The sequence below is a fragment of the Ixodes scapularis genome, unplaced genomic scaffold, assembly GCF_016920785.2.
Source record: "Ixodes scapularis isolate PalLabHiFi unplaced genomic scaffold, ASM1692078v2 ptg000910l_1__unscaffolded, whole genome shotgun sequence".
Lineage (NCBI taxonomy): Eukaryota > Metazoa > Arthropoda > Arachnida > Ixodida > Ixodidae > Ixodes > Ixodes scapularis.
Genome location: NW_024610067.1, coordinates 1,105,323 through 1,131,500, shown reverse-complemented (window position 1 = coordinate 1,131,500; position 26,178 = coordinate 1,105,323). Strand labels below are relative to the sequence as shown.

Below are 26,178 nucleotides of genomic sequence, written 5' to 3'. Positions count from 1 at the left end.
GCAGAACGGTTTCGCGCTGCAGAACCCAGGGTTCCTGTGTTAAATCCCTACCCCTGCCCGTTTCGATCTGGATAGTTATCAAAGCGGCGTACGGTCGTGTATCACTACTGCGTAGTGCACGTTAAAACCCCCAGGCTAGCGGTTGTACCGCACTGGCTAAATTGCTCTTCGAAAGCGAAGGGACAAGATTAAGTTCAGGTTGTATAAACGTACCCACAACCCAATTTTGTTTTTGGCACCACGGTTCAATGAAACCTTACTCGACATGCCCTTAATTCTTTTTACAGATAATCAGGATAATTGGGATTCCATTTTGCCAGACGCAACATATGCGTACTTTACCAGCCGGTATGCTACTAGAGGATTTTCGCCCTATTATTGTTTATACGCATGAAAACCGATGTCCACCATTGACGAGCGGTTACCGTACATTGAGGGCAGATGTTTTAACATATACCTTCAAGATCTCTTTTCCCATGCTGAAGAAGTTCGACAGTTCTCACGTATTAGCACCCTGAAATCCAAACAGTAACAGATAATTCGTCATGGTGAGCACCACCCTTCCGTCCCCTACAATGTTGTCCACGATGTTCTTCTATGGACACCCTCTCGCCAGATAGGAAGGTGCGAAAAAAATAAAAGACGCTTCAACGACTCATCTGGAATCTCTCGTAAGCTGTCCTTTACAAACTGCAAATTCACACCTGCACCATCTGCTGCCCGCCACCGCTCTGAATACTGATACCATCCACATCGCGAAACTCAGGCCCTTCGACCGTGAAGTCCCATAATATCTGTGGCCGGTGGTAGACCAGCCTCTTTCCCGAAGGGTGCATAATGTTAGAAACAAAGAAGTGGGTCTCGAACGGCAGTGGGCGATCATTGCTCGTTTGTATCTGCATCGAACGGTCACCGCGGTCGCAATATCGCAGTCACACTTCATTCATTCTATTAAACCCATCCATCAATTCATAGCCTTACAATATTGTTCTGACAAGACGGTGTAGTTGGCTTTACCATTACGAGTCCCGGCTTTTGGAACGTTGTTGCACGACGATATCTGACAGAGTATACCACGGCGAAAACGACGCGAGAAAATGAGAAAGAGAATCGCGTTATTCTTAAAATACAGAAAAAAACTAATTCTCTTTTTATGCTGGCAAACAAAAAGGAGGCAGCCAAACATTTGGTTTAACCATACTCAGTTTCACTATAAGTCCGACCGCTGCCGACGATAAAATTTGATGGTTACAATCAAGCAGCTTCAAAAATACATTGTCACGGCGCTCGTTTCTATGGCAGGTTTGCTATAGCCAACTAAGCAAATCATGCACTTAAGGAAATTCGCACAATCAATGCGCCTTCACTGCGTGTGATTTCTTTCGTCGGATATAGCAAGCGTACTATGTCGACGAACGCCGTGCCCATATTGTTTTGGAGTCACTTTTGGAGCTGCCTCTCCAACACATGGTAGATGCTACCATCTTTAGAAGAAACTTCGTAAAAAAACTCCACGCCTGTTTGGTTAATGTGTCGCGTGTTGCACACGCGACAAGTTGAATACCGTCTTAGACATTGGTAGCTAAAATAAAGAGACGGCATATGAATTTATGCCCGGCCTCAGGACGAACAAGTGTGCAGAAGGGGTGATTAATTAAATATCTTGAACGTTTCGTGCATAACTAATTTGTGAAAAGAAAAAAAAAACAGAAAAAAAACAACGTATCTGTTAACTTGTCAGCGGCACTGCCGTCGTACATTTATGCCAGCTCAGCCACTTGATTGTAATGTGGGTGTGTAGTGGAACGGTTGGCTAAGCAAAAACATACAAGTAATAATCTTGAGCAATTCAATTAAATAGCTAAAATATAACGAAAGAAGAAGAATGACCTCAATTTCTTTTGAATTGACAATGTCTAGGATTTGATGTCTTGTTTTTTATTGATTCATGCTTGCGAGGGAGTAATGTGCCAACGATTTTTCACAAATACGACGGTACTGCTTTATGTACAAGAAGGTGGATTGTGTGCTACCGACCATCATTCTTAGGCGGTAATAAAAGATGAAAGCATTGCACGTTGTCTGCTAACATACCGGCCGACTAGAAGTCTGATCATCTGTTAAACATGATGAAAAACAGCCTTAGATAAACTGGGACAAAGAACGGGTAAAGAATGTTACAGGACAACGGCTGACTCGAAACTGAAGTTTATTGAAAGAAAAGTGAACCAAAGAAACTTGTTAAACATATTACACACATACAGATTAAAAACACACGCCCAGCAGGCGACCAGATGAGCAGTTACATCGCCTCAAAACTTCACACTCCTGTTCGAATGCAGATACCGTACCTCCCTCTCAGATAACGCCACCGATGGCTCACTGATACATCTGTCCGCCACCGAAGAGATAATGAACGCTTCAATTATCTCTCGATTCATATCTTTCCAGTGTCTGCCCAGAACAGTTACGTCACCAAAAAATGGGGAGACAAGAGATATCTCTTCAATGTAGCGGTATAAGTTAGCCTACCATCGCTTTAAGGGAGTACGCCTGCTCTCTCAGTCCGTCGTTCGAACACCTTCCCGTCGGACCGACATAGGATCTTCCACAAGATGAGGGTATTCGGTAGACGACACCCGTTGTACAGGTCACAAACGGTGTTTGGCGCTTTTTTGTGCACTTAGCTTGCGGAAGTTTTTCTGCGCCTGCCCTAACCCTCTCGCATACCTGACTCATTTTTTGTGGCGCTGAAAACACAACAAGGATCCCGTATCGTCTTGAGACCTGTTTTAGATTGTGGGAAAGGTGATAAGAGTAGGGAACTACCACCCTCCGACCTCTCTCTACGGCTGTCTTTTTCTTTTCTATTCCTTTTACCAATTTTATCAGTGAGCCCGCAACCTCAGCCAAAAGGCTCAACAAAAACCCCGTCTACCCACTTTCCCCGTAAAACTGTCTCCCATCAAGTGCACACATGACTTCCTGAGGGCCGACCCCAGGCATGAAACGGCTATACCGCTCTTTAATACTTTTGAATGGGCGGATTTGTAGTAAAGTATTGCCTTCCTAGACCGCGGACGGAAAGACCAGCAAACATGTTTTTCTTTGAAGGACAACGAGAGATCTGTTATTTGTTATTTCAGCACGGAAGTCATTGACAACCCGTGCTTCTTTCGCACATTTTAAGTTGCCCTGCTGCCGTACAGGAGCTAACATTGACCGGTGGATGAGGAGACACGCACATTAGAATGCGCAATACCTTTTGCCCCATTTGTGCGCTGGTGGGGCAGTTTCACCAAAATATTTCCACATTATAACCTCCCGAACGGGCAAGAAAGGCACAGAAATTGGTTACTTTCGCCCATCAGGAAGGTGCGACACCCCATCCAATCAGTAGCCAAAAACGCTCATGCCACCTTGACCAAAATCAAACACCAGTGGTGTTCCGGCTGGGGCCGCACGAAATCATTTCAAGGAAATACCTGCATACGTCAAGCGGTTAAAAAGATTGCTGGGAGTGAACGGCCACGTTTTCTATTAGCCATGAGAAGATGGAGTGGCGCCACCTGATGGCTCCTTTTCTTGACGTAGTAGTAAGGATCACGTGACCGATTCTGCACTTTGTTGGTACCATGTCGGTTGAAGTGTATCGTTCCAGTTCATGTTTGATTCATTAATTCTAAGGGAAGTTTAGGGTTGCATTTATCCTAACTCTTTTGTGGTACTTCTTGTACAAATTAGACTCAAGCAGCTCGACAACAGTGGCGTCGTGGCCTACGAAACAGGACCCAGTTGCCCAGCTGACCCAGCGTTTTGTTATCGTAGTGACCACGACCAATAAAGTCATCGCCGCGGCTTCGGAGGCTTGTCAAGTGATCAAACAAGTAGATTCTAGGACGGCATATATCCATATCCCAAAACATGATTTTTTTTAACCTGTTGGAAAAAGACAGAGCATTAAAAATGAATCGCGATAATGGCCGAGCAGGCGTTGAATTGGCATTCCGACCGCAGTTTTTTTTCACATCTTGCCTTAGAGCTTTTTGGGACACACACGTAAAATAAAGTATACGTACCACATGATGCAAGTGTTAGCCCTAGCGTGTTTACTTGTGCTTTAGGTCAAAGAAAGCAGCAGCTATATATGACGATTGTTGGCATTGCACCGAGAGCGTCCGCCGCCACCGCACAACACTCTGAATCCAACAAGCGGACGTCGAAAAGATAGGACTCACCTTCCAACCGTAAGATTTAGATCAGGGTTCAAACTGTTCATGCTAAATAGGTCCACCTACAAAAAAAAATGTGGTTCAAAATTATTTGTTTAATGAGGCTACTGGTCGTTGGGATCAAGTGATGAGCGCATTGTTAGGCCTTGCGACCAGTGATGGTCCTAAAGGGGGGGGGGGGGGGGGGGGCGCGAAAAGGATGACCGACCCCCCCCCCCCCCCTTCCCCCCCAAAAAAAAAAATCCCAATCGCTCGTTCTTTTTTTTTTTTTTTGCAGTCAAGCAAAAAAGGGAGCACACTCGTTCTTGTTCGGAGGACCTGTGAGCTCGGACAGCGATCAGAATTTTCTCCCCTCACAAACACTAATCGTCTTCATGCGCTTCATACACCATCCATTTCGCTTGAGGCTCGAGAGGCATTCGCAATCTCAGTTAATAGTGACACATTTCAATCAAATAAGTTACACACATATAGAAACGCGTGGAAGGCCGCAGCCGTTATTAATTCTGGTAGTGACCTTCCGACCCTGACGAAGAAAGAACAGACTTCCGATGTATACACAGCCACTCTGCCCGGATTATACCGAAGTTGAGGTATACTACTTTTGAGGAGCACGTGGGCCATCAACTTCAGATTCTGTCTCAAGTTTCCCGAATTCCTCCTTTTTTGGTGTGAAAAAAAGCTGCCACCTCCGGCGTCTCTGGCTCAGGAGGCCTTCACTGACAAGTTGTGTCGATGCAATGAAGGACACCTCCCCGACACCAAAAAGTAACAGCATAATTTAAGACTACCCTTTGCCACTCTTGGTAGGCTGACGCGAGAGAATAAAATATATTAATCTCATATTGTGATAGACAAGCATGTTAATCTATTTTAAGAAGTGCCATTTGCTCGAAACTTTTGGGGTTAGGAAGAGAAGGAAAAGCGCGGACTTGCTGCCTATTCCCCTACGTTTGGACGACAAGTAGCTGACCCTGGAGCTCCAAGAGGAAATCTCAGTCAGCCCGCTTCACAGTTGGAATGCTGCAGGTGTTGGCCTCTCACGTCACTCAGCTTTGTTCAATACCGCGGCGTCGCCTCCAGACAAACGGAAGAAATTCCGGGCAAACAAAGGACAGCCAAGGCTTCTCCCCGAGAACGGTGGTCTGCGGGGATAGTTCCAGAATGAACGGCGCGAAGAAAGGGAGAAGGGGGGAGGCAGGCGGAAGGTGCACAGACTTCCAGGTTTTCAGGTGCTACTGGTTGCCTAATTAATGGGATCTCGAGCGCGGTGGCTCGTTTCCCTGTAGGGAGAAGGCTTACAAAACTGTAAGCTCTTGAGGTTGGGGCGCGCCACAATTCCTCTTCTCGTGTTGACAATAGCTGGCGAGCTGACGACGTGCCCTTGAAAGAGTTTTTGCCTCTGTGTGTGCGCGCCTGTGTGCAGCTGTGAAAACCTACCGTGGCGGAGGCTGAACGTCTTTGGAACTGCAACTCTGTGAGCATCGGTCGCGCATCCCTGGTGGACGATGTCTTCACACAGGAACATAAGTAAATGAAAACCTTTAAAAAAAGAAACAGACTAAAAAAAACGCGTGTGTTCTCTGAAATCTTACTTCGCCAAAGTGAAAATAGTGTAAATAGACCCCTGGCTCTTGTCTCCGAATGCCCTGCCGCATTCAGATTCTTTGCGTGGCCCAAGTTGCCCCTCTAGCCCCACGGACACCCGCTCGGTTCGAAGACAAGGTAGTTCAAGAAAGAGCACAAAATAGGTGTACGGCTGCTCTTGCACCTGAGGCGGGAGGGAATAATAATGGTAATATTTTCTTCGTTTTCCAAAATAACTATGACGTGTTTTGCAAGCGACTGCATTTATTTTCTGCTATAGTGCACTTTTTATTTCTTACTTCGTTCGATCAGTACGGTTCATTTATTTGTACATTTGGATTATTCTAAGTAGGAGTATACATTTAAGAACTGTACAATGTATATTCTTAGGCGGCCGATTCGTCTGGCCACAGAGACAAGCGTTCCAGAATCGACTCAATCTCCCTACCACTGAGGAAAGAAGCTCAACATCCAACGCGGATGTATCGCCAGCAGTCTCTGATCGCTCTTCGACGAGGGACCCTCTCTTGCCCTCCGTATCCTGATGTTCATTGCACTTTTCGTAGGCCCATGGGACTGGCTCTTCTCAAGAGGATTTCTCTGAGCTTTGTCACTCATCCAGCGGAATCAAATCAGTAAGTAGTACGAACATCTTCATGAGTATGAATGACTAACATCAAGATTACTGGACTCAACTGAGCGTTGTGAACGAAAAGTGGCAACTGAAAACTACATATTAATTTCTGCAGGCGGATGATTCATCTGCTCCAGGTAGCAAGCGCTCAAGAATCGAGCCTTTCTTTGTGGCCTTGGACGAAGATGATCCAGCTCCGGCGACGTCGCTGGTGGCGCTGGTGGCATCGCCTCATGTTTTCTCATCGGTGCTGCAACTGACTCCTCGTGCGTGCCCTCCGCCACGTCCTCACCTCCATATGCCCTTCTACCTCCGGCGACCTGATTTGTCAGCTGTCTTCAAGAAAACACCTCCCCTGTCCTGGGCTCACCGGGACAAATCAAGGACGTAAGTGAGCCGACCACTCACATGATTATGATCGATATAGGAAATTTTGATGGCAAAGGTAGGCCAGACGCCATTACGCTTTCCCAAATACTGAAGAACCACTGGGAAGCGCGAGAGAGGTAAGTTTACCCCTCTTTGTGGCTTAAAAAAAGGAAAAGTCGACAATCCATTCGTAAGTGAAGAACATTGTCGGAATATTCTTGGCTGTTTCTCTGTGACGCGAAGAGAGGACTTTTCGGTAAGTATTGCCCATTCTTTGTGGTCGGAAGTATCGGACGGTATCAGCAGAGCGTGCCTCTCAGTAACCTGGTTAATAGACCTCACTTTTTTCGCGAAGCACCTCGGGAAAAAATAGGGCTCTAGAGCTGCATAACAGCAGCAAATATCCCCACGACGCTGTCGAAGCTGGAAAGGCATTCCTTACATGCCACAACTCTCCGGCAAAAGACGTAGCTAGTCAACTGGCGACACAAAGACTCCAGAAGGTTGCTGAAAACCGTGACAGTATAGCCACATTATTTACTGCATCGTCTTCCTCGGCAGTTGTTGTTGAAAACATCTCTATTGCACAAAGGCAGGATAGAAGGAGGGGGTTAGGGGTAAAAAGAGATAGAGAAGAAGTAGGAGTTAGCTGTATGACCCTATTCCAGGACTCCACTGGCTTGTGCCGCCTTGGCCCGCCGGATTTGCAGCTGTTGCTTAACTGGGTCCTTGCTTGCGAACGCCGCATACGACTCCTCTTCGCTTGCTTCACATTGTGATATTTCTTCATTCTTCTCGCAGGCCCACGCCATGTGGTATGTGTCTGCCTTTCGCCACCCACACCACGGGCACGCTGCCGACGCGTATCTGTCCAGGTACAAGGTGTGTAACATGTCTGGCGTGAGAAATGTATCCGTCTGTAGCCGTCGAAGGATGCGTTCCTATTCCTTGCTCAGGGACTTATGCGTTGCTGGAAATCTCTTACGTGCAAGTCGGACGTCCAGTATACATTTGGAGAACGACCGCCGGTCCTCCGTGCCTGAGGCAGGAATAGAGTCCCGGCTCGGAAGAGAATCTCGGGCTGTGGCGTGAGCCACCTCATTTCCTGGATGCCCAATATGGCCTGGAGACCAGACGATCTCAGCCGCCTGCGGGGGTTGCCTTCTCAGTAGCCCGGCCGCCAACTCTCCCACGGAACCCGCGGTGAAGTTGCGAACGGCGCCTTGAGAGTCCGATATTATAGTCGCTTTTGGGTTGCAAGTGATAGCCAATGCGATGGCCATCTTTTCGGATTCCGTAGCACAAGACACTCTGAAAGAGGCGTTTGTGACGATCTTGCTCCCCTCCGAGGTAGCCGCGGCTGCCGTGGCCACCCCACTAACAGGCCCCGCGGCGTCAACGTAGGGGGTGCCTGGTCGGCTATCACAGGTCCTAACGAGGGGCCTCGGACCTTGCCATACGCTTTTGCGCGTCCCGTGACGGGTCCATGTTCCTCGGAATTCTGCTTGTTCGAACACCGGCTCGAATATGGTCATTCAGCTTGATCTGTTGTCGTAAAAAGGCGGAGTTCGGGTTCACCAACCCCAGCTTGTCGAGCAGCCAGCGACCGCTGTCCGTTCCTTCGAGTCTTCTGATTTGCGCTCCAATCTGGGCGTTGGCCAGCTCCTCGAAGGTGTTGTGCACTCCCAACTGAAGTAGCCTTTTAGTGGCTGCATATTCCGGCAGGCCCAGGGCATTCTTGTATGCCTTGCGAAGCAGTACGTCGAGCTTCTCTACCTCCTTCTTGGTGAGGTTTAAATATGGGGGTCCATACATCATCCTAGACACTACAAACGCGTGCACGAGCTGCATGGCCTCCCTTTTTTTAAGTCCATGTTGCTTGTTGCGAATTTTTTGCAACAGGCCGTTGATCTGTACCGCCGCCTTTCTGGGCTTGTCAAGTGTGTTCTTGTTGTTCCTTCCCTGTGGGATCAGCTGTCCCAGGATTCGCACCTCCTGCGGCTTGGAAACGTCTTCTCCGTCAATTTTGACATTGATGTGAGTTATGAGTCCTTCCCGTGGGTTCCTCATGACCAGCAACTCCGATTTCTCCGGCATGTACTGAAGCCCTCGGCTCCGTACGTACTCTGCCGTAATATCGGCCTCTGCCTGCAGCCTCTCCTCCACTTGACCGTCGCACCCGGACTTGCGCCAGATCGTAATATCATCGGCATATATCGCGTGCCCCACCTTTGGGATATTCTTCAGCTTCTCCGGCAGATTTATCATTGTCAAGTTGAAAGGTAGAGGGGAGAGCACCGCCCCTTGCGGCGTGCCTCGTGACCCCGGTGTTAGGGGGTCCGAACTATAATCCCCTAGTAAAAGAACCACTTGAAGTTTCAAAAGAAAACTTCGCATGTAGTTATACGTTCTTTCCCTGTAGTTAATTTGACTAAGTCCTTCTAGTATACTACCATGTGTAACCTTATGGAATGCGCTTTTGAGATCAAGCACTAAAATGCACCTTGTTTGCGCTCGCGCCGGGCTCTCAAGTAAGTCCTTATATAGCCACAACGACACAGCTTGCGTCGACATGTGCGGGCGGAATCCAAACTGTGTATGAGCCAGTAACGAATTGTCCTCAATGTGTTTGGTTAGTCTTGCATTGATTATCCGTTCAAACACCTTTCGCAGGGATTATGCTAAAGAAATCGGTCTGAGGTTCCCCAGACATGTCTTTTCGTGGTTTTGGAATAAGTCGTGCCTCAGCTTTCTTCCAGATCTCCGGGGTGGTACCCGTCCTCCAATATTCCTCGTTAAAGTGGCGCACAAGCTCTCGTAACGATCCTTCATCCTGAATGTATAACTGCCTCGCTCTGATCATGTCCTGCCCAGTGCCGAATTCTTCATCGCCGCCAGTGCAGCCTCGAGTTTCCCCAGCGTTATCGGCCTATCAAGCACCTTGTTCGGTTTTCCCTTATAGTCTGGTTGGTCAACCGGGGGGTCCCGGCACAAGGATTTCCTAGCCAGACGCTCCATAATTTTGTTGCCTTCAGCCCCCTAATTATGCATGAGGGAAGTGATCTTGTTCTGTGCCACCGTTCTTGTACCCTCCGGATCCACCAGGGCCCGAAGAAGTTTCCAGGTTTGTGCGAGACCTAAGCTGCCTTGCATCCCGTCACACAGAGAGTACCAGTTTTGCCTTGAAAGTCGGAATGCATAATTCTCCGCCTCTTTATTCAGTTCCACAATCTTTTTTGGCAGCTTTCTGCTGCCTCTCCGTCTTTTCCACCTCTTCGTTAATGACCTTCGCGCCCCCCACAGGTGCAGCAGATGTGAGTCCACTTCCGGGTTTTTCTCAGTTGTGTCCACCACTGTTGTATACCGCTCAAAGCTTTGGACTAATTCCCTGTCCATTCCTCGATAATGTCAATGGTCGCACCGCTTCGCCCTCTTTGCTCGCGCCACTTGTCCCATTGTACAATTCTTGCTTTACCGATCTTCTTTCTGCCAAAGTCCCCGGTCTCCCAGCTCGTACAGAGAATGTAATGGTCACTTCCGAGATTTTCCCCGGTGTTCACCCATCTTGGATTCCGGATGCCTCTCACCATCGTCAGGTCGGGGCAGTTGTCCCGGCACCTGCTTGTCCCGATCCGTGTTGGCGTCTCCGGGTCCGTAAGCAAGGAGAGTCGCTCCTGGTCAAGCGCCTCCGCGATTCTTCTGTCTTTGGCAGTAAGGTGGCGGTACCCCCACGCCGGATGCGCTGCGTTGAAATCACCTGTTATGACGAGCGGTTCCCTTCCTGCTTTGCAAGTGAAACTCGTGAGCAGTTGCTTGAGGTCCGATTGAGTGTCTCTAGGGTTAAATACACACACAGCACATTGAGTCTGTTGTTCATTCTCCCCGAGGAGATTAAGGTCACATACACATGCGGAATGCCCGTTATCAACGGTTCTTGTACCTCCGCCGGATATTTTTGTGAACTAACAGGGCCAAATACTGGTCCGCGTAGTGAGTATCGTAGCCCTTAATTCTGACACTCGTACACTTTCCAAGTTCTTGAAGAGAGATAACCGCAGGGGGTCCAGCCGCTTGCGCCGCCAACAGGTTGAGACCAGCCCTTTTCCGGCCGATTCCCCTGCAGTTTAGCTGCCACACACTCAGTTTCGCTTGAATCCGCATGTTGAGTCCGTGTCCGAGAAGCCCGTTTCAGAGGGGGTTGGTGTATTCCCTCTTGGCCGTCTTCGCTTAAGTACCTGGCTGTTTCGCATCTCCAGTCTCTCAATCCTCTTGTTAGACTTGCTCTCCAGAGTCTGCATTCCCGTCAGGAACATCTGCATCTGCTGTTGCATCTGCTGAATTGTCTCCTTCAGCTGCGCGACTTCCGAGCGGACCTCCCGGATTATTTTGAAGTGTACGTCTCCCAGTGTGGTTTGCGGCGGTGGGATCACCTGCTATTTAGGAGCATCCGTTTTCCCCGCTTTCTTGCGAAGCCGAGTGTTCTCCTCCATCAGCGCTTGAATTTGTTTTTCTAGCTTCTGCTCCGCTTGCGACTTCGGTAGGGTAGGCCATTTGATTGTGTTGGCCAGATCTCTACCCTCTGTTGACGCTTGCGTCCTTCCATTCTTCATATTTGCCGCCCCTCATTCCTGGAGGTACACTCTAAGAAAAAAAGGGAGGAGAAAGGTAGCAACAGCGACTGTTCCTTCTTGTTGCGGACAAGTTGCCCAGAGAAGGGAGGAACGGCAGTTCAGATGAAAGGAGAAGGGCGAGTTCCTCCTTGTTCAGTTGGCGCAGGGGTAAAACATCGCGCTACTGACCAAGTGGTCAAAAATTCGATCCCCAAGGGGCGTTTTTTTTTTCGTAAATTATTATTATTATTTTTTGTTTTGTTTACCAAAACACGCATAAACAAACCCAGACCGACGAAAGGAAAATTAAAGTCCTTATTATTCACCGAGATGTTTTCCTCCTCCGGACAGACCGGACAAAGCTTTCGCCCTCCCGACTCGTCTTCTTTCGGTTTCGTTTTTCGAACACATCGCGCACGTTGTTTAATAAATTAATGTTGAGTTCATTGAGCTTCAGCGGCAGCGAAGGCTGCCTGTAATTCCGTCTTCTAGTCCAAACGTGCAGAACATTTCGATTGCATTGACGTTTTTACCACTAATTTTATCAAACGAGCTAACGAAGCCTCTAGAAACAGCGAAGTTCCGGAGCAGCGTCAGCAGCGCTACATACACTGGGTAAGACTAGAGCACTATATAGCTTCTTCGGAGCAGAGTAGCGCAATCTAGAACGCCGCCTCTCGGCGACCAGAGCCGTATATGGGGAGAGTTTGGCCAGTCTATGATCTCGCCGCCCTACCGCTCTCCTCCCAAGTGAGCCAATCATCATGCGGCGTAGAGCGAGAGGCATGAGCGCATGCGCGTGAACTCCCGGCTGCTCCCACCTGAGTGGGGAGGGCCGCCATCTTCGATCATTCTCCCGGCGGAATGCGTAGGATCGACATCTAAATCTCGATTATTGTCTTTTATATCGCTGGCTCTGGCAAGAAAATGACATTCTGTTATTCCTCGGTGGTTTAAAAAGCTAATAAATGAAGGTTTTTTGGCGTATGGCCACAAACTTTTATTCAGGCGAAAAAGAAGTCGGCCCGTAGCAGACGACGCGTAGCCTCAGCAGCGCTCTTCTCCGACCAGTTTTCGACAGCGTTGCTCAAATATGGCGGTCGTCTCTTCTCTGCTCCCTTCTTTCTCTCTCGCTCCTTCGGCGTTCTCCTCCCTTTTATTTCCTTTTCTCCTCTCCGGCGCCTTCGTCGCCACACCCACTGGCCAAACTCTCCCAATATACGGCTCTGTCGGCGACTAGCGGCGAACGCCCGGAGGTTCCAACTGGGGTCAGAAATGCATGGAGAACGTGAGAAAATCGTTGTTTCTTCAGTATTGTGAGAATATACGGAATGGCAATCGTTTGTGACATAACAATAAAACATTTTAGAATAATTTGCGCCAAGTTTTGTCACCCGTAAGAACCTGACTTTTTTTTTAAAATTGCTTGAGCGGCATCATGCAGCAGACGACACGGCGACGTCACACCATTCACGTGACCCGCTGCGGCCAACCCGAAAAGCCCAGCTCCGCTGCGAGCAAAAATTGTCTGCTTCAAAAGCCATCGCCTTAGAAATTGCCTTCTCAAAATTTGCACACGCATCCGATATTATTAAAACTTTGACAAAGTGTTTAGTGCTTTACTAACTTAACGACAGACTAGTTTTGAAAAGTGTGATCTTGCCGTTCATTTTTTAATCAGCCGTGTTGTATCGATCTCCATGTATTCTCCCATAGGGCGGGCCGCCTCTTGGAACCCTGAGTACCACGTGACTCGCGCCGAGCCGCTCTGTCGGCCATCTTGTCGGCAAAACACGAGGTTCAAAGGATTGCGCTACTCTGCTCCGTAGGAGCTATATAGTGCTCTAGGTAAGATGGCCGTCTCCAATTTGCGGGACACACGCGGAACTACAGCAGCGAAACCACGAGGAACTGTGTCGACGTTTTCGACGTTATGGAAATCGCGGGAACTGCGTCCAAGGCAGGCAGGTTTTCCTGCCGGCTGCCTGGGTGCCTTCCGTGCTGAGTTCGGTTCTGTTGTCCCGTGCCGAGTGCCAACCGGCGTTCAACGTGATTCTGTATTTCTGCGTGTCAGCAACATCGTCAACGTGGTTCTGTATTTCTGCGTGTCAGCGACATCGTGATGGCAGTGTTGTGGGTTGTGAACAGAAGACTGGAATTATCGCCGATGTGACCGTGTGTTCGCGTATCAGTGGTGTAACAACAAGATGAGATGACGTAAACTGTCGGGCATTGATGCCGCTTGTCGGGCCGTGATCGGAGGGGGCGGGGTGTCGCAGGTTGACATTCCGCTTTACATTAAAGAGTTTAAGACCACTTGAGGGGTTAGGTGCAGTCGATTGACGTGTGGATAGTCATGTTAGAACGCTGGTCTGAACGGTAAGCTTCTATCGTACAGTGGCCAATGTGACTCTCGGTCCCCGAGAGCGATTGCACTCTGGGGAAAAGACTGAAAACTACGAAAGTATGACGGAAAGTACGTATATTTACAATGGAAGTTTAGCATAAAAAAAAGGTAAAATCGAAAAAAAAACCGCTATCCTTTATTTTACTGTTTAAATATATTACGGTTCCTGTAGAAACTGCCGTCTAAGTGGCGCGCTGGGATGAGCGCTAGAAGTTTTCGAGCTCGCAACGGCGTAGCTCCGTACATTTAACAGTTGCCGCAAGTCGCGGCTTTGACTGCATTCAAGTTGATCGAAAAGCGATTTCTCTGCTCTTGAAGCATAACTTCCAGCTGAGTGAATATCCGCTCTACAAAGATTAATTCAAATCGGCAATTGCAGCCGTGCGCGAACAGCACAAATAGAAAAATAAACACTGCAATATAAATACTGGCTACGAAGGGCCATGCGGGAAAACAAACTCATGGCTTGGAACCACATTGGAGCGGCTCGATTTATTGGCTTTCAGATAATGATGGCATGATCGAGCGTTTTCTTTTTAATAAGAGATTCATCCCCTGAGCTATTAAAAATAGCCTCAGATGCATGACATTGCTGAAAAAAAAATGAACATGTTCGGAATATTTTTTATTTCTTAGGGAGTCACCGAAAAATTCCGTACGCTAAAACGACCATTATAAAAGACGCAAATGCGGGGCTCGGGAGTAGTGATCGGGGTAGTGTGCTGTTGTATTGATGTTTGTATGTGCGATACCTGTGTATGCGTTCAATGTATGTTCACCTGATGCTTGTAGTGTGCGCAACGTGTCAACATGTCTTAGAGATTCCCGAAGAAAAGGGAACGCAATTGTGGCGTAAAGAAATAAAAATATTTTTTTGTAAAACATGAATTGGGCGGTACCTAGCGCCACCTAGCCTAGCTACGTGCGATTACTCTGCTTCATCCTGCCATCTAGTGGCAAGCGATTTAACATCCTTTTACGCTACGCGGCTACGCCATAATTTCCTGTTACCGTGCTGAGGTAAGCCAAGAGGTTGCTTCGGATTTGCTTTTTTTTTTTGAGAGCGGCTTTTGGTTTTGCGGGCGAATGATTTTCACTCGTCCGTGATGTGCGGTTGACGCGACGGTTGACGAAGGAATTGTGGCTCGAGGAATAGCAAAGGTAAGACATAAAGTGCGCGAACTGGGTGCCGGTTGTCTTTGTTGAATATCGCAGTGCTGACGATGAGAAGACTGAGTGACTGCATGCTTTCGAAACGTAAGTTTCTTTACCTGCAGGGGTAAAGAAACTTCGGAAATAAATACAGTTCGCGGAAAGCTCGTGTTACGTTTTTATTTCCTGCACCTCTCGCTTCGTGCAATAGACTTAGTGTTCTCGTTAAGCCTTTTCGAGCTCGATTTGCTCGATTCGTGGCCGCAATAATGAGATGCAGTCGACGGAGGAACTTTTCCTCCCCTGCTTAAGAGACGAAAGTTTCTTCGATTCTGAAGGAACATATGTGTCAAGAGCGTTCCTCCCTTTAGGGAGGACTATACTGACCCTTTTTTCTAAAAGTGTAGTTCCTCGATCTGCTTGTCCTTCTGTTTGGGGTCACTTGTTTACGCGTCCGACTCCGTGACTTCGAACTGCTCTCCATCGACACATCCGATAATGTAGAGCTCCACGCCACCTGTCACTGTCATCTCCTCCGGCTCCAGCTCCTACTTTTCCTGCGTTTTGCCGCCATCTTGGGCAAATCGGGTCGGTAGAACTTCTGCTTGCATTCTTTAGCGTACGTACGATGGGGGCCCCCGCATAGTGCGCAGAATGGTACACATGCATGTCCTTCTTGTGCTCCTGCCTTCCCGCAAGTGTCGCATGCGTATCCCCGTGGCTTAGGACAGACATCCACCCGGTGCCCGGTTTCCCCGCAGTTATAACAGGCTGAAATCGTGTTCCTGTATATGTAAGAACAATTTTCTTCCCTATCAAACGTAATTCTGAATGGTGCTCGGTTCCCCAAGAACGTAACTAGCGCCGATTGCGATTTCCCGAGTCTTCGGGCCTCCAAGGCCTCTGCGGTGCCTGCACGCGTAAGGCGCTGTACTGTCGCGTTATCCAGTCCTCGTTGAATCCCATGGATTATTCTTCTACACGTTTCCGCCGGTCGGGTGAGATATGCCCTGACCTCTAATTCCAAACCGGGTAAGTGTAGTGTCCTGACCTTCTCGAGTCGCGCCGCGTCCTCGCCGTCATTAGTACAGATAATAAGAATGTTCTGAGCGGCAAGTAGTCGAATCTTGTAATCCTGCTGTAGCTCGGCAGGCAGAATATACCCCTGCGTGAACACAAACATTTTCGCGCACTTGAACTGCCTGTACACGGCGAAGCATCTGGCCCTGCAAACCAGGGAAATTATAACGAATTGCTGCGTTTTCTAGTTCAATCTGGAGACAAGATATTGCAGAACAACCTTGAAACATCGTCGTTAAAAGCTACCTATATTAGCAGTCGCATTCAAAACGAGTTGATTGGATTTTGTGGAGGTGAAGGTCTTGCGCAGATCGAAAAAAACGTTGATGAGCACTGAGTATTACAGCATTATCTTCGATGAAACTATCGACATTTCGCATGTCTCCCAGATGAGCCTTGTCTTTCGCTACGTCCAAAAATCTCAAGATGGAACTCATGTCGAAAAAGAAGACTGCAAAATTTGCAGATTGCCACGCGTTCATCTCTGCGGGTGACTCGCAAAATTACAATGAAGGCTGCAGCCCGGCTTACGAGCCGTCGCTGACAAGAAGTCCTGAAAAACATTGTAAAGAAAAAATCAACCGCGTCGGCATCGGAACAGATAGATGCTGCCTAATAATTTCTAAAACATGCGGCACAATCCACGAAATCAAGAAAGACGCCGTCAACGCCGTTTTTTGTTCATGTTTCAGCCATGCCCTGAATCTGTCCTTCTCAAAGGCCTCTTCTGTTCAGGGTGTGTGCACTTTCATGAGAATAATGGAGGCAACTGCGTTTTTTTACGTGGTCGTCGAAACGGTACCCGGTGTTTCGACGCGTACTAAAGGGTCAACTACAGTGACTTTGCGAAACCCACTTGGAAGAGCGCCACAGTGCCGTGCCCGAATTCAGGTCATCCTCTGGGGATATTCTTGAGGAGCTGTGAATTGTGGCGAACTGGACGAACCAGATGTCGTCGGCAGCTAAGGCGAATACTTTAATTGCAGCACTTCTGACTACCAACTTCCTGGTTGGGTTGTTCTCAATTATTGTCATTTTTTCCGTCACACAACCCTTCAACAGTCTTTTTCAGAAAGAAACAGGGATCTGAAAACTGCGGTCGAGCTGTTACACGACACTCTCTCAAGTGAAGTGTAGAAGACAAAAGTGTGACGCCGGGTTGAGCCAGTTGTTTGCAGAGGTTAAGGCTAGTGAAAACGAAAGAGGTGTGGACCTTTCTGTTCCTCGGACAACAACTAAACAGATGCGAAGCCAGGACCCACAGGGCCCTGGCTTCGCATCTGTTGCTTGTGAAATGCTTGAGGCATTTCACCGGCAAAGAGTTTTTATTCCGATCTTGGAATAGATCATCGAAAACCACTCATGGCGTTTTCCTGAAGGAACCCTTTCCGTTTACGATTTGAACGTATGGGTACCCCGTTGTCTTGTAACACAGGTGATCGAACCCAATGATGCACGAGTAGAAAGACTGACAGATCATCATCATCATCATTTATTATCCTTGAAGGCCCTTACGGGCATTGCACAAGCGAGTGGTACATTTGTTATTTTTTTTTCTAATCAAACACTTCCGCACGCAATTTTAACACAATAGAAGAGGGAACTAGTCGGATAAAGCCGAGATGAAAGTGGCTACAGAGGCGGCAAATTTGTGTGTGTCAGTTATGGTAACAATGTCATTTGGTAGTATGTTCCAATCGTTTAATGCCAAAGGTAAAGTTGAATTACTGTATGAAGTAGTTGACGAAAAAATGGGCCGCAACTTGCAGGAGTGGTCAAAGCGGGGGAAAATCTGCCAAGGGGGTAAAAGCAGTGATTCACGAAGAGGCATGTTGTGGTGAAAGATTCGGTGAAGGAGAGAGAGAGACGGGACACTCGGCGCCTCAATGAAAGCGAGTGAAGGTTAGGTGCTTCGCGCAATCCAGATATGCTCGTGAATGGTGAGTAATCAGAAAAAATAAAACGAAGAGCCCTGTTTTGAATGGATTCAAGTTCGTTAGATAGGTAAGATTGCCAAGGGCACCACACAGAAGACGCGAATTCAAGCTTAGACCGAACCAAAGTTGAGCATGCTAGTCGCTTTTTCTCTGGTGTCGCGGGTTTCAGGTTTCGGCGCAAAAAACCGAGGGTACGGTTTGCGCTAGCTACTTGATTACTGATGTGAGACGTCCATGAAAGGTCAGATGTTAAATGAATACCGAGATACTTATACGAACTGCAAACGGTAAGGGGGAACGCGTCAAAATGGTAAGAAAAAGGTTGAAGAGCACAACGAGAAAACGAAAGGGATTTACATTTGTTGAAATTGTGAGTCATCTGCCATTTATTGCAGCATTGAATAACTTGTGAAATTTCTGTTTGCAAGGTATGGAGATCATCGAGCGAGAGAATGGGCCTGTTAATTACGGAGATCGGTATCATTGCATCCTAGGTTTTAATTAGCAAGCCGCTATGACGAGAACCCTCGGGTCTGAACTAATATTGTGGAAGGCGGCGACAACCCAGTCCCATCAAGAGCCATCGAGTCTCTCGACGCTTGCGATGGAGATGTGTATCCGAATGTGCGAACATTGCTACAGACTCTGCCCTCACATCCAGCCAGCATCGCATCGGCGGAGTGCACATTTTTAACGCTCCGTCGCTTGAAGACGTGGCTGCAACCCAAGATGTCAGAGGAGCGTCTCACGGGGCTCACTTTTTTGAATATCCGTCGGGATATTCATGTTGACGCGTCACGTGTTACAGACCGCTTTGCAAGTGCAAAAAAGCGAAGAACCGACTTTCTTCTCTGAAGTGAGTATGATAAGTTTAAGATCGATTATTGAAGATTTTTTTCTCACTCCATAGTCCGCGAGAAGAAGGAACTATTATACCTTGTCGCTCTCAGAATGTTACACTGTCTGCTTTTTTTCACTTTTTAAGAAGCTGTTAAAGATAAAAAGGAAAATAATTGACTTTTGGCGTTGTGTCGCATCTGCAGTCATTTAAGGCTTTGCTTTTTTCACCGTCCCAATAAACTTCCTCTTTCGTATTAGCAATAACTAATGTCACAGAAATCTCATAAGGGTGTTTGACAGCTGGTAATCTTTTACACTTCCACTGCAGTGATTTTACTGTGTTTTCATCGTATACCTTGCGTCTTTGGTGTTAGCTTAAAACTATGATTTTGAGCCATTTTTACCGTTTTGATTTTTTTTTGATAGCGTACACACGTCAGGTGTACATAAGGACATTTGATTCAATTCATTGAGCGTGGTCTTTTCAACGTTCAATATTTTGTTTGACAAGTGTCTTTCTTTGCATTATTCTAAATCGTTCCTTAACTTAGTGTTTCCTCAGGGCGTGTTGCAGTTTGCCAAGTGCGAATGAGGTTTTGAAAAATAGTTTATAACTTCAGTTATGGCTCGTATGCTTTTTTAATTACAAAACTTTTGCAGCACTCTTTCTATTTATTGTATGAAACCCCAGTCCTACGACTGATTTCAATGGAAGGGAGAAACATTTGTGACTAAATACACACATATATATATATATATATATATATATATATACAGGGTGCGGCCGTAAAAACTTTCACATTTGGCACGCCTAGCAAAAATCGAATTTCAAACGTGCATACCTGAAATTGGGCACACGAACGTCGTTTATTCCAAAGTTTTTCTGCCTATTTTTTTTAGACGTCAACTCGGGAGTAGCGATTTATTAGAACGATAACAAAAATGGCAGACGTGCGTTTCCTATGGCCTATACCCGCCCGTTCGCCGTCTGCAATCTGGTTCGTGACGCCGCTCCCAGGTGGCGCACTGAACGCAAAAACGGGGGAAACGCCGCACGAAAGGCTGGCGTCGGGAAGATAATCGCGATAAAAAGTGATTTTAACGAAACATATGAACAATTGTTGAAATCACCTGTTTTGAGTCAAGTTTGTACAGATCGTGATGCAAGCAAGAAGACACCATGATGTGACGAGATCCTTTATTAACAGCCTGGAATAGCAAGTGGTGCTGCTACCTTTGCCATACCGTTGCAGACAAGTTCGTTTTGAGTTATCAATTCATTCTGACTTTTACATGGCCGCTGTAACTCATAAAGTAATATTTTTTTGATACAGCTTGGGTATAGTTAACACACATGTCACAAGTAATATTTGTAAAAAACGAGAAATCATATTAATTGGAACAATATTTATGGCGCTAGAGTCATTTCCGCGGGCCGGTGATAAAATGGCTGGTATTTGAGAGAGATAGTCGTCTTTTCGCTGGTCTCTTATTGGTAGCTCTATCAGCAGCCTCTACTGTGCTCTCCGCGTGCCGCAAGCAGCACGAGAGACAAAAGTAAGAGGGAAACTAATAGTTTAAATTCCGTCAGGAAGTGGAAGTTGTGTGTTTATTCAATTATTTATTCTTGAATAATAAATATTCTGACACGCCTCTTCTGTCATGGTGATTTAAAATAATGTTGATGCTGCAGCGGCCCTTTAAACGACTTGGGTTCGGCCGATTCTATTTGCCCACCGTTCACAGACACGAAAAGTCGAAGTCGAGCTTTGTACGCCAGGAAAGCCCTTTCGCGCATCCCATCGTGGATCTCGAGCAACGCGCCCTCAATTTTTTTCTTTCAGCTCTTCCAAGCTGGAGATCCTTTTCTTGCAGACACGTCCTTTTATAAATCCCCACACAAAAAAGTTGCACATATCGTGGAGGCCAGTCGATATAGTCTGACCCTCGACCCATCCACCGCCGAGGGAACGTGTTATTGAGCCAGGCCCTCACATTCTTTGCGTAATGAGGAGCCGCCCCATTCTGCATGAATATGCAGTTTCCTTTTGTCATGTGGTACCTTTCAAGCTCAGGGAGCATTTCCGCATCGGAGAAGAACGTGTTGGTTCAAGTGAAGGATGGAGGAAGAATAAACAATTAAGCATGTCCAAGTATAGGCATTTGCGTTAACGGTGCCGTCGACAAAAAAGGGGCCCACTATGTCTTCACGCCAAATCCCACCCCACTGGGTGAATGGAGATGCCGTTCGTCCACGGCATGAGGGTTTCCGCGAGCCCATATTCTGCTGTTCTGGTGGCTCACACGTCCATCAAGGTGAAAGTTTACTTTATCACTAAATAAAGGAAATTGCTCTTAATTGGCAACAGATCCGCCTTGCAAAATTCTAAATGTCGGACATTGTCGCCGTCATGCAGGGCTCGGGCAACTTGCATCCTGTACGGGCGCAAATTATTTTTCCGCAGAATCCGTCGTACGCTTTTTTTCCGAAATTCCAAGCAACCTGGCAACTCGTCTTGTTGACATTTGCGGGTCGCTCTCGAAGACACCAAGTACCGCTTCGATGAGCTCCTAATTTTTCAACAGGCACTCACGTTCACTGACTGAATACTCCGTTTTAGTCTTCTCCGCTCGCAGAACGATCCTCCCAAGTAAAAAATGTCGGGCGTGAAGGCGGGCGTTTATGAAACGCAGTGCGAAATTTTCGTTGTGCTGTGGCCACCGAGTTCCGCTCCCCGTACCACTTTACTGCCTAAGCACACTCATTTGCCGAGTATTGCGGCACTGCAGGGCGGCGCGGAAAATATTTTGATAATAACTGCATCAGATAGTGCAACAAAAACAATAAATAGGAGCAATCAAGATGCCTCGGCAGCGGCACTCTTGAATCCAAAGTTGAGTTTTCACCGGGAACGGACCCGTCAACAGATAAGCAGACGACAAAGGAAGACACACGTTCATCTGCTTTAGAATATATTTTTATTAAACGAGGGCGTCCGCCAGTTTTTTAAATTTCAAGTAAAAGGGTATAATCCTTCATATATTTCGTAAAAATCACTTTTTTTCGCGATTATCTTGCCCGACGCCAGCCTTTCGTGCGGCGTTTTCTGCGTTTTTGCGTTCAGTGCGCTACCTGGGAGCGGCGTCACGTACCAGATTGCAGACGGCGAACAGGCGGGTATAGGCCATAGGAAACGCACGTCTGCCATTTCTGTTATCGTTCTGATAATTCGATACTCCCGAGTTAACGTCTGAAAAAAATAGGCAAAAAACTTTGAAATAAACGACGTCCGTGTGCCCCATTTCAAGTATGCACGTTTGAAATTCAATTTTTGCTAGGCGTGCCAAATGTGAAAGTTTTTACGGCCGCACCCTGTATATATATATACGCATGTAAAGATCTACGATTGCGTTCGGCAAATGTTCATTTCTGATTTGCAAACAGTGGAACTAATGAAAAATATATATAAAAAAGCGTAATGTCTCTGATTTTTAAGGTAGCAGTCCCACGGCCGCCATTTTTATTGTTCGTGTTTAACGTTTTATTTGTTTTGCGGTACGTCGTAACTACCGAGCTGTCGTTTTGCATACAATTTTCAAATCTGGGTGGGCAAATTAGAACCAAACTTTATTGCCATAACTAATGTACGTGATCATAACGTTAGGCGTTTAGAAATCGCAAACCGGATGGCAAATATCTTGTTTACTAATAAAGTTAGGATCACCACTTTTCTCTTTATATTGTCACGGCTGTTGGCTTGTTCTGTATGTATACAGTCCTATTTTCCGATTTCAATTTAAAATAGGCTTCAAAATGAAACACTATTTTAACAAGCAATTTAGTTTTTAAGTCTATTCTAAAACTTAAATCGCATAACTTAATCTATAGAGCAATTTTTGGCTCTATAGAGCCCACAGAAGTGACAGTATGAATGAAAACAATGGTAATCCAAACTTCATTAATAAAGAAGAAATCTGCGGTCCGGTATGCCATTTCTAAATTCCTAATTTTCTGATCACGTAAATTAGTTCTGCCAATAAAGTTTGGTTGTAATTTGCCAGGGCTGGGCAGTATCGCGATACAAATGTGTCGCGATGGTATTTTAAAAAGACATTTCGTATCTGTATTTCTGTATCGCGATACATTTTTACACCACTATCTGTAACCCTGTATCGAAATACATTTTGAATGTTTCTTTGCAGCGCGATACAATCAGGGTGAAATGTGTTTCGTTACATTTCTTAAAAAAACACTCTCCCTCCCCCCCCCCCCCCCCCCAAAAAAAAAAAAAGCAAAACAAATCCGAGCGCATCTCTTTGTTTTTTTCTTTTACTTCTGAGGGCACCAGGGTTAAGGAGATGCTGGAGCATTGTTACCATGCTGACCAAGGTTCCTTCCGATTCTCCAAACTATTTTTTATGCGTCCTCTTCTCTCTTCTGAGAAGTGTTGTGTAGTCGGGGACTCGAAGCAGGTGGCGTGCCAGGAGTGGAGTCAAAGCATCGTCTGCCGCAGGTCCTTAGGTAGGGATATCTTGAGTCAGTGTTTGCTGGCATCCAATGCCCGCTGCTAATCGTCATTCTTGCCTTAGGGTACGCAGTACATACAGCGGGCAAATCTGAGTCACACTCCGTTGCAGCACGAGCCTGGCGGTGGTTGACTTAAAATAGTAGGATGACTCACGCAGTGAAGATCAACACATATTCGAATGGGTCTGCGGCTGCGCCCGTAATATTGCACGGCTCAAGGGTATGTTATCAACCGACGTGAACATGACAAGCTGCTCTGGTGACCCGAAACCCAGGAAGGAGGTCAGACGTGGCCTCTCTCTGTCAACCCAAATTTCGTACACCTACGACACGTCTCGAGCGCGCTGTTTCTCGAAGAGCTCGCACCTGTGCCGGCAATATCAAGTAGTAATCCACGAAGTCTCTGTTTGGATGACGCTAGGCGAAGCTTGAGGACTGCAATCCATGCGTCGGTGGCGGAGGGTCGGCAGGAAGGACCTTCACAACAAAGATGCCACCATATCGTGTTTTTTTTTTTCAATCATAACAAAAAAAAAAAAACAAAAAAAAAACGTGTTCCAGGATGCTTCAGGTGGTCCATTATTGTCAGAAATTTCAAATGACACTGCCTGCACGATCTTCAATGAGGTAACCTACAGCAAAAGTACGTATTGTCCTTTCATACAGTAGCGTGGTAAAGTTTCATGTTCAGGGCCACACCTACAGATTAAGAATAAAAGTTCATTTCACCGTGACGTCATGTGATCACTATTGACAGGCGCGTCTTTATCGGACAGGGGCGTGGTGACGTTCTCATGGAATTTAGGATGACAGAATTTATTTAGAGGTCGAAGTCTTTTCGCATCCCTCGTCAGACAGACAGGATGTCAGGGAAGGGACCGCGGTCAGTCATTGATGGAACGTTTTCTTGGGCCCATTGAAGACTGCTCGTCGTCCGAAAACACTACCTTCAAGGCAAAGTGCCATGCCTACGGAAAAGTAATTTCGGGATAAAAAACTTCCACTTCCAACTTCAAGCCTCATCTCAATTGGTGTCTCAAACAAATTTGAAAAAAAAAAACGTATTGCAGTATCAATATTTCTTTATTTGTATTTCTGCCCTCCCCATATTGTACTCCTGTATTTGTATTTCCAAAGACTTTTTGCCTCTGTTTAAAATGTTTTTTTTTCTGATTGGTATAGAGATTCATTTTTACAGATATATTTCAGTATCCGTATTTTAGCTACTATTTTAATGTATCCCCAGTGTTTGTATTTCCAAATACATTTTTGAGTATTTCTGCCCAACCCTGGAATTTATCCACTAATTTCAGAAAAAAAAAAACGTCTGCAGGACGACCACTGTGTAGCTGCTTTTTAAGAACCGGAAAAAGATCAAATGTTAAACACCAAGAATAAATATGGCGGCCATGGGACAGCAGAAGGTCAGCCCTATGCTTGTAGCGCTCCGCTGCATGTGTGAACAGACCTTAATGGTCAAGCGGCGCCTGCTATAGTCTGCAAAACAGAGGAAATAGCCATCGGTAGAATAGACGCTTCGCTCGATACGATTGAATATCAGGTCTCTGTAATGCATAACAAAATCAGAAGAATGGTGCGAAGATGAATAGAGCAAGGCGCGTGCTTTGCAAGCACGAGTACGCGCTCAAACTAAAACACTTCCTGAAGCCACAGTTAATGAATGCAGCCATAAACAGAAGTACTTCTGCATACCTAAATCGATTTCCCTCGACTTGTGACTTCAGGACAGGTCAAGTGCAGCGCTGGAGCACCGCGAATCCAAACCGAATCCCGCAATGATCGGAGACGTCAGAGGGAGAAAAAACGGCGACCAACTACTGACGAAGACTGTACTTGACGGTGACAGCGCAGGGAACACAAATCGCACACCAGACACTCAGGAAGACAAGCACACTCGCTGAACTTACAGCTCTTGTGTATTCGACTACTTCATTTTTCTCTTCAACGTCTGGGTTGACTTTTCAGAACGTGACAGGTAGAAGAAGTAGCACGAAATACAAAGGAAAATTCTAAAGAGAAGGCAAAAGAACAGTAAAAGAGAAGACAAGTGAAGGAACGGAAAAAAAATATCTAAACGAAACACTTTTACAAATCGTCCCTCTCCCTCATCGCTATCATTTAGATAGAAATTGGAGCTCTTTGGTCGACAGCGCTATAGAAGGACTACTTACACACTTGTCCTTCAGCTGTGCTATCCTTTCCGCTTCCATTATTTCTCTTGTCAATGCGTTTCTACTCCTACCTATTATAGAACAATTTTCTAAATGTTCTACACATCCACAAGCGCGACAATGAATTCCCAAGTGTCCAGCTACGACTCGGTGGGTGTTATAAAAATGCTCTCTTAAACGATCATTCAAACACCTTCCAGTCTGGCCTATATAATCTCTACCACATGAGAGTGGGACAGAATATACGACTCCTTCAGTACAATCTACAAAGCTCTTTTGGTTCTATTTCGAACAACCAACTTCCCGGTGTGCCGATCCGTGTACCTTCCTGCACAGGCTTAGAAGCTTATTTGGTGGTGAAAAAGCAACATTAACGTTAATTCGGTTACCTATCTTTTTTTAGACCGTGCGAAACTTTATGTATACATGGAACAACGGCCGTCCTTTTCTTTTCTGTATTGCGTTTAGGTCGTTCACCCCATCTTATTCTCTTTAATAAATCCTCTGCCACGGCTGTAAGTAACGCCCTAGGATATCCCGTTGACTTTAACCTGGCAATTTGAGCATCAAAGCTAACCTTAAGTGAATGAATACAAGACTTATTCAGCGC

General features: G+C 46.5%; 2 protein-coding genes across 2 annotated transcripts in view; one reads left to right on the top strand and one right to left on the bottom strand.

Moving 5' to 3' along the window:
• Positions 1 to 8,226, top strand: part of LOC8028055 (doublesex- and mab-3-related transcription factor A1-like) — a 154,718-nt gene extending 146,492 nt beyond the window's left edge. The window contains exon 3 of the mRNA XM_042288032.1: positions 8,123 to 8,226. Within this exon, the coding sequence (XP_042143966.1) occupies positions 8,123 to 8,226 (104 nt within the window). The remainder of the gene's footprint in view (positions 1 to 8,122) is intronic.
• Positions 8,227 to 10,746: 2,520 nt separating this feature from the next.
• LOC121834276 (uncharacterized protein K02A2.6-like) overlaps positions 10,747 to 26,178 on the bottom strand; it is a 125,798-nt gene continuing 110,366 nt past the window's right edge. Inside the window, exons 2-3 of the mRNA XM_042288031.1 lie at positions 11,058 to 11,252; positions 10,747 to 10,950 (exon numbers count right to left, since the gene is read on the bottom strand). Of these exons, the coding sequence (XP_042143965.1) occupies positions 10,747 to 10,950; positions 11,058 to 11,252 (399 nt within the window). The remainder of the gene's footprint in view (positions 10,951 to 11,057; positions 11,253 to 26,178) is intronic.